The sequence below is a fragment of the Austrofundulus limnaeus genome, unplaced genomic scaffold, assembly GCF_001266775.1.
Source record: "Austrofundulus limnaeus strain Quisiro unplaced genomic scaffold, Austrofundulus_limnaeus-1.0 Scaffold443, whole genome shotgun sequence".
In the NCBI taxonomy this organism is placed as follows: Eukaryota; Metazoa; Chordata; class Actinopteri; order Cyprinodontiformes; family Rivulidae; genus Austrofundulus; species Austrofundulus limnaeus.
The window spans coordinates 352,172-360,631 of NW_013952845.1; the positions used below are offsets into that span (position 1 = coordinate 352,172).

At 39.1% G+C, this 8,460-nt stretch overlaps 1 protein-coding gene across 1 annotated transcript in view; it reads left to right on the forward strand.

Annotated features, from left to right (window-relative positions):
- LOC106529433 (uncharacterized) overlaps nt 1–8,127 on the forward strand; it is a 55,810-nt gene extending 47,683 nt beyond the window's left edge. The window contains exon 4 of the mRNA XM_014024853.1: nt 6,692–8,127. Within this exon, the coding sequence (XP_013880307.1) occupies nt 6,692–6,947 (256 nt within the window). The 3' untranslated portion in view covers nt 6,948–8,127. The remainder of the gene's footprint in view (nt 1–6,691) is intronic.
- The last annotated feature ends 333 nt before the right edge of the window (nt 8,128–8,460 follow it).

Genomic DNA, 8,460 nt, shown 5'->3' on the forward strand with positions numbered 1-8,460 from the left:
ATTCAGAAGCCACAGCGCTGTGCACCGTGAAGAAAATCCGTCTGGATAACAGCAGACTGACTGCACGTAAAATATACGACAGGTCTGGACCACTCGTGAATTTTGTTCGTATCTGAAAAAAATCTTAGAATACGAAAACATTGGTGAATGCCACAAATTCTCCTAAATCACTCGTATGCACAACTTAAGAACAAATCTGTGCGTAGGAATGGTTCTTGCATGAGGCCCATTACTCCTATTTCAGCTGCTTGATGAATGAACATTTAAAAAATTCTACCATTAATTTTTTTAGTAAATGTAATTACTTTCAAATGACTAAAAAAAAGCAAAAACAACATTTTTAACTGTTAAATGAGATGCTCACTGGTCAAATTACAAACTAATTCATCTTTTGTTTTAGTTAGATATCATGTTTTTTAATTGTAAATAAGATGATTWATGTAAAAAATGTTAGGATTTATTTTTAGTGTTGGTTTCTCTGGAGTTTTGCTTCTGTTTTAAAAAGCAGAAACACTTGTTAACTGGTTTAATAAAGCACAGATCTGACATAAATCTCAGCTCATCTGCTTAGACAAGGAACAAACAGGCATATGAGCAAATGTATACCTCACACACACAAAGGAATARTGCCCCCACAGACACAYACACACATGCACACATACAGGCTGACATATAAAAACACATCAACACACACTTCACAGGCTCCATCATGACACTGACTGTTTTGAAACTGATGCAGACGGTGAGAAAAGGGAGAAAAATATACACTGAAGAAAAAGTGTGTGCGCGTGTGTGTGTGTGAAAAAAATGAAACTGATGCACATCTTTTAAACCTGATGAGGGATTTTAACATTTTGCTCTCATGTAGGAAGGGAAATGACACCCACAGAGGAGAAGATGTGCAGGAAGTAAGCAGAACAACAAAGTCAAAAAATAAAATAAAAATAAATAAATAAAACAACTTAGATTTGATTCGCTCAGCAGTGACAGTTTGGCCTGGTTTTCTGGATTTCCTCGGCTGGAGATGGAGGAATCGCTCTCTTTTTCTTATGAGCTGATCCCTCCAAGCAGCCGAGGCAGAAACCCCTCTGCAACAAATGTGAGTAATGAAGTTAATTTGAAGTTTAATCTTTGATACTTTTTGAAAAAAACACAAGCAAACAAGCTCATTAACAGACACAAGTAGACCTAAGGGCCACAGATGAACATTTTTACTTTAGAAACAGATTTCTAAGTGGACAGAGGAATATTGTGCTGACACCAGATTAAAATGAATAATCTCAGTTAGCGGTGCGGGCCTATCATTAATCAGATCAATAGCTGGCTTACCTCCYGCTACAAKGATGTAGCAACGGCTAGTTGCACAATAGTCTTAATTTCGGCCCTCATACCAKGCCATRCATTTAAACCCAGAAAGCTAACTGTGTAGTTTTCACACGGTCTGAACGCTAACGGCGTGACAGGACCCCAGAGAGGTTTGCCGCTCTGTAATTTCAAAAACAGGTTCAACACAGCGAAAATTTAAACTGCTTTTAAATTTATTATGACTCTGAGGTAGCGCGGAGGATAGTATCACACATAAAAACAGGAAAGTCTTTGTAAATTTATTTCCCTAAATGTCATTTTGTTCTTTCAGGTAGAAAAYTGAGTTGTGTTGAAGCCCAGCAGAGAATAAAATTTGTATTTTGTGAAAGATTTACTCGTGAGTTTAAAATCATTCATCTACACTGAGATTTTATTTGTACCAATAAATACTCCTTTGAAACAAATATGATTGTYTTTTATAGTGGATAACCTAGGCTAATTATACCACATTAAGAGCAATATTTCTTTCATAAGTATCACCTTAACCTACTGCCATTTATTCTTTAGCTTCCTGTTTTGTGAATGTCCRTCAGCAGAACAAAGGAGCACTCTTGAGTCTGTTCTTCCTTCAACACAGAGCTTTTCTGTTTGTTTTATTTATTCGTCTTTGAGGTTTTACTAATTCACACTGTGTTCTGCAGTAAGCAGGTCAGACTACTTAGAACAGCATGCTTCTGTCAGTTTTAGCTGCCTCTAGCTTTCATCTTTCACACTTGGGGTAATTTTTTATAATAGCTACTTGAATTTGCTCCATCTGTGTCTCATTCTGAGCTTTGTGTTCAGCTCTGCCTCCCTCTCATATTCACTGTGGATATTTTGAATTAGTGAATGATTCATTTTCTTTCAAACGTTTCAATTTGGAAAACGTGCGAAGAATGTTCAGATGCTGAAATTATTCTCTTCACGTCTATTTTTAAAAGTACTTTTTGTATCTATTCTTTGTGCTACAATATTCAAACATGTTTGATGTGACATTGGCAGCAGAATTGTGTTACTGGAACTGGCATCGGTACAGCTGAAGATGTTGGTTTTCCTCAACTCTGCTAACTTTAAAAGGCCAATATCATGTAAAATCAACATTTTTTTGAGTTTTATATCATGTTATAATGTTATCCTCTAATCAAAAACATGCCCAGAACCTTGTTTTGATTCATTCATGCATGTTGTAGAAATCCTCTTCTGTCCTGAAGCAGCCAGGCAGGGAAGCAAAAACCACTGGTTGGGACCAGGACCGCCTTTTGGGACCAGCTCCTCCTCTGGTCTGGGTCTCCAAACCGAGCTTCCTCATCGCACCGCCCTGCAGGCAGAAATGGGCGGGACAGAAGCGGAAAGAGATTCTTAAAGAGACTAAGGCCAATTCCAAAGCATTTAGAAACAGATACAGCAGGTAAAATAAGTATTGAACACGTCAACATTTTTCCCAGTAAATWTATTACTAGAGGTGCTAATGATATGAAATTTTCACCAGATGTCGGTAACAACCCAAGTGATCCATACATACAAAGAAATCAAACCAYAAATGTCCAGAAATGAAGTTATTTGTAATAATGTGGAATGGCACAGGGAAAAAGTATTGAACACATGAAGAAAGGGAGGTGTAAAAAGGCATGGAAAGCCAAGACACCAGCTGAACTCTCTCAGTAATTAGAAAACAAGCCTGTCCCTTGTCAGTGCAAGTTAATATCAGCTGGTTCAGTCCCAAATGATGGCCAGGTATCACACAAGAACCATCTGATGATGGGTAAAAGTAAAGAGCTCTCTCAAGACCTTCACAACCTTATTGTTGCAAAGCATAATGATGGCATCGGTTACAGAAGAATGTCTAAACTTCTGAAGGTTCCAGTGAGCACTGTTGGGGCCATAATTCAGAAGTGGAAAGAACATTATTTCACCATAAACCGACCACGACCAGGTGCTCCTCACAAGATTTCTGACAGAGGAGTGAAAAGAATTATCAGAAGWGTTGTCCAAGAGCCAAGGACCACTTGTGGAGAGCTTCAGAAAGACCTGGAATTAGCAGGTACGATTGTTTCAAAGAAAACAATAAGTAATGCACTGAACCACCATGGCCTGTATGCATGCTCACCACGCAAGACTCCACTGCTGAAGAAAMAGCATGTTGAAGCTCCTTTAAAGTTTGCTGCACAACATTTAAACAAGCCTGTGTAATACTGGGAGAATATAGTCTGGTCAGATGAGACCAACATTGAACTGTTTGGATGCCAGAATACACATCCTGTTTGGAGGTCAAATGGCACTGCACATCAGCCCAAAAACACYATACCAACAGTGAAGTTTGGAGGTGGGAACATCATGGTGTGGGGCTGTTTTTCAGCATATGGTACTGGCAAACTTCAAATAATTGAAGGAAGGATGAGTGGAAAAATGTACAGAGACATTCTTGATAAAAATCTGCTTCCATCTACCAGGATGATGAAGATGAAACGTGGCTGGACATTTCAGCAAGACAATGAGCCCAAACACAAAGCCAAGGAAACTCTCAGTTGGTTTCAGAGAAAGAAACTAAAGCTGCTGGAATGGCCCAGCCAATCACCTGACCTGAATCCAACAGAAAATCTATGGAAAGAACTAAAGATCAGAGTTCATAGAAGAGGTCCACGAAACCTTCAAGATTTGAAGACTGTTTGTGTGGAAGAATGGGCCAAAATCACACCTGAGCAATGCATGCCACTAGTTTCTCCATACAGGAGGCGTCTTGAAGCTGTCATTGACAACAAAGGCTTTTGTACAAAGTATTAGATAAATTTCAGTAAGTGTGTTCAATACTTTTTCCCTGTGCCATTCCACATTATGACAAATAACTTCATTTCTGGACATTTATGGTTTGATTTCTTTGTATGTATGGATCACTTGGGTTGTTACCGACATCTGGTGAAAATTTCATGTCATTAGCACCTCTAGTAATATATTTACTGAGAAAAATGTTGACGTGTTCAATACTTATTTTACCTGCTGTGTGATGAGAAGACAAGTTTATTTTTTATTTAAACATTAAACCAGCATTTTAATAACAACTGAAGTAGTTACTTTATCATGGTATAGAATTTAAATATATGCCTGAGAAACACATAATATTACCCCTTTAAATTACTTTCTGTAATTTAAAGCCACTAATGGAGTCACAAATGTTACAAGTCGTCACTGTGAAACATTTTCAGAACAGACGCCTGCCTTGGACTTGCAGTACATCCGTTTTGTTTCTAAAAGATTCCATATTAAAATGTGTGCTTGACACGAATTATTCAGAGCAGTGCATGCAGTGCATGCGGTGCCTCAGTGCACGCACATTCACACACGCACACACACACTGCCAGGTTTAATTTGATCCTAACCTCAGCTCCATGTGGTGAACTGGTAACCAAGGGCACCTCTCTTTGTTCGCTGCTCCTGCCTCGACTCTGCGCTGTCTTCTTTCAGTTCGTGACTTGGAAACACCCCCTAGCACCTCGGCGCTCGTTAGTCCAACAGCGGGACGAGAATCCTTTTATTTATTTTTCCTTTTTTTTATCCTTTGCCTTCTACAACTGATTTGTAAAGCTTCAAGGAAACAGCAGAAGAAAGAYGTAAACTCCCAGCCAGAGTGAACTGGTCACCTGAAGGTGCACGCATCTCTCTGTTGTGATGGTGCCTTGCCAAACAGCCTGGAGCTGTTTGCAACTACAAACCTTCCACAAAGAAAGGCCTACTGTCAGGGGGGGCATCATCAAAAGCTGTTAGTTATTACACTAACATTAAATCTGAGCTGTGTAGATCAGAGCAAAGAGAAAACAACAACGGAGCAACGGAGGAGTCAACTGCAGGACAGAGTCAGAGAGGATTATGGCCCGGGTCTGCAGTCCCCTTCAGGCTTGATGGACATTTTAACAAGTTKTTGGTGATGTAGTCTGCAGCTTTAGGCTCCCAGTGGTCTCATTAAACAAATTTTCAACATCAGTGTGCGTAGGTTTCAGAGAAAAAAAAGGTTTTAATATTTCATATGCATATGCAATGTAAAATAAAGTACTCAACACTAATATGCTTTAATGTGTTGTCTTCTCTGCCTCTTTAAACCCAAGGCATGTGTTTATATGTAAGCTTTGAATGTGTACATCTTTGACTAGTTCAGGCAGTGAAGATGCTAACAGTGATTGTAACCAGGTGGGTGATAATCCAACATTATTTACTAAAAGAAAACAGAATCAAATGTGCAAAAACCCCAAGGACTGGGGAGAGTTGGGAAAGTTGATCACAGAAAAACTGCCAGTACCGTGAGGCAAAACTGAACTTCCTGTTTTCTATGTCTTTTAACTTCTGTAATTTAAACATACACRTGTGGGTTATCCACATAAACGCCAGAAACCTGGTTAAAAGCTCATAATAACCATTTTAGATCCACCAAACACTACAAGCAGTTCAATCAGGGAACAAACAAAATGTACAAAAAGTCAACTTAAATCTGTAAAAAAATAATTTATTCATTTATTTATTTATTGAAATGTAAACCAAAGCAAATACCAATACTTTTCAGGTATGTTAAAAAAATGAAAAGATTTTTGCTATTAAAAACCTAAGATTTCTCAGCTTTTATTGATGGAACCATGATCCATCCTGAGGGGAAAAAAAAMCATTCTTTYTTTACTAAACCTCTGTTAAYKTTAGCAGCATGAATCTTTGCACAGGTGATGTTCACGTGTGGGTTTATTGTTTCCAAGTGGTTTTAGAGAGACCTTTTATTGTYATTGTACAGAGCACAATGAAATTACAGTTCASAACACCCATTCAGAAGAAGACAGAACATAACAAACATGGGAGAACTGGTGCCGTGGGTCATGCTGCCACTGACCCTGCACAGAGCAAAGGATCATCTTCATGAAGACATCWTGAGGAGGKGCARCCCTTTAAAGAAAAACTAAAAACCACACAAGGACAGATGAGGAAAAAAAACAAAAACATATATCAACACTGTGACAYGGTTAGCCTTAATTGTTGTATTTTGAATGCGGTATTTGCTGTCTAATGCAAAAGAAACTTCAGGCAAGGAGAAAGACTTAGCTTTGACACTTACACTCCTGATGAAATCTCCCAAGTGTTAGCTTTATTTTGATACCAAGATTATTTAAGTAGAGTTTGTAAATACTGAGACACAGTAACATTTCAGCACGTTATTTCAAGCACAAACTTTAAGTAAACATCTTGGRGCTGAAAAGGCTAACTAGCGATAATGTTGCTTGTGATCTCTTAAACAGCAGATGATTGAAGCAAAGTGAATTTGTTAACTTTTAAAAAAACGTAACCAAATTTTGTTTCTTTTGTCACCCTCCTGCAGAATGTACGGCGAGCTGACAAACTGCACGTACCTGGTGGCGCTGAACATGGGGTGCTACTGGCCCAACCGGCTGGTGGACGAGTTCTTCATCAGCGTCCACAGGCACTACTTCCACGACTGCTCGCTGTCCGGACGACTTCTCAGGGACCCCCCGAACCGCATCCTGGGTCCTTTCATTGTTGTCCCCATCCTGGTCACACTCCTGATGACAGCGCTGGTGGTGTGGAGGAGCAAACGCAGCGAGGGGATTGTGTAGTGATGGAAAACAAGGAGGTCAGGGAGAGTCAAAATAAGAACCGACCTAAAGATCCCTCCTTACCTGAGTGTCAATGTTCAGGAAATAAGGCATTACTTATGGACCTGGAGGAAGAGCTGAATAAGACTTTAAATAATATTTTACCTCAGTGCACAAGTGAAGCCATTACAGTTGCKTTTAATGAGAATCTTCATGAATTGGAGTCATTTTTTGGGTTTATAGACAGATTCTTTCTGCCGTATTGACCCGACTCTGATCTGGACCAGAATAATGACTGGTTAAACGGTTCTGTATATGAAGATGAACTGCAGCCTAAAGGTTCTGGACATCGTGGCAGAACTCCTACACTTWTGAGAATCTAACAGCTGTCTCTGAGAACTAATGAAATATGCATTTCTGCAGTAGACATCTAAACAAAAAGCTCACATAAGGAAAGGAGATAAAAAGACTCACGGCTCTGAAGAACCTGTGGACTCCAGTTTAAAATGTGTACATACAGTATACCAGAAATATGCACAATGTGTACATTTGTTTTTGTGATTTTATGTGTTGCTTTTGTTCATGTCTAATATATATGGGCATATATACATGAAGCTTCCTCGTGACAGCTAAAATTGACACAATAGCAAAGCAGATGTTCAATTCAGATAAGCGAAAGCACCGTTGATACAGGTGTGGATCCAGAGTTTGGATTCAGAATAATGTATTCTGAAACTTTGATACTGCATCACTGTGAAATCAGGARAAAAATCACTTAGAAAAACACAACTCAGGCTAAAAGGAAGACCTAAAGTGGTGGGTTACTGTAAGTTAGCCAACGCACAATGCTGCTGAGCATTGCCATCGCCCAAAGCACAGTTTGAACATCACRGACCTCGGTTTTCTATTGATTGATCATTTCCCAGTGTAGTAGAGTGTGCCGTATGAACGGGCCTTCATTGATATTTTTGAATGCTCTCTTTCCTTTATAGATTCATTGACCTGTAACCTGCCTGTCAGCAAAACACACTTTAAACTACGCCCACACTTTGTACTTTGTGCCAAAAGCTTGTGGAGAAGAGAGATCAATGTTTGTTATAAAACGTCTCATTTTTATGTTGGATTGACTTTTACTGATTGATTTTAAAACCTGTGATTGTGAAGAAATGTTGAATAAAATGTCTGAATACCGTGTCTAAAACTTTCAGTGTTGATACTCTCTTATGAGGTGAAAAATCAGGGCATTTCATTGGGTAAAATGTTAATCATGAATCCAAAATTGTTATATCTGTAAGCACTGGATCACAACAATGTACTTCTGTACCAACGAGACAGCACAGACAGGAGGTAAGTGAAGCTGATGGAAATACATAGTGTCGCGGCAAGATGGGCAGAAACACGTTGAAAGGATGTTAAAAAGACAAAAAGTCTTGCGRGTATGGTCGTAAAATCATTTATTAATGGGCAGACAAAGAACAGAAAACAATCAGGAAGTCTGTTGGATGTGGCCGCCCGTCTGAGGGCGGAAAAGCAA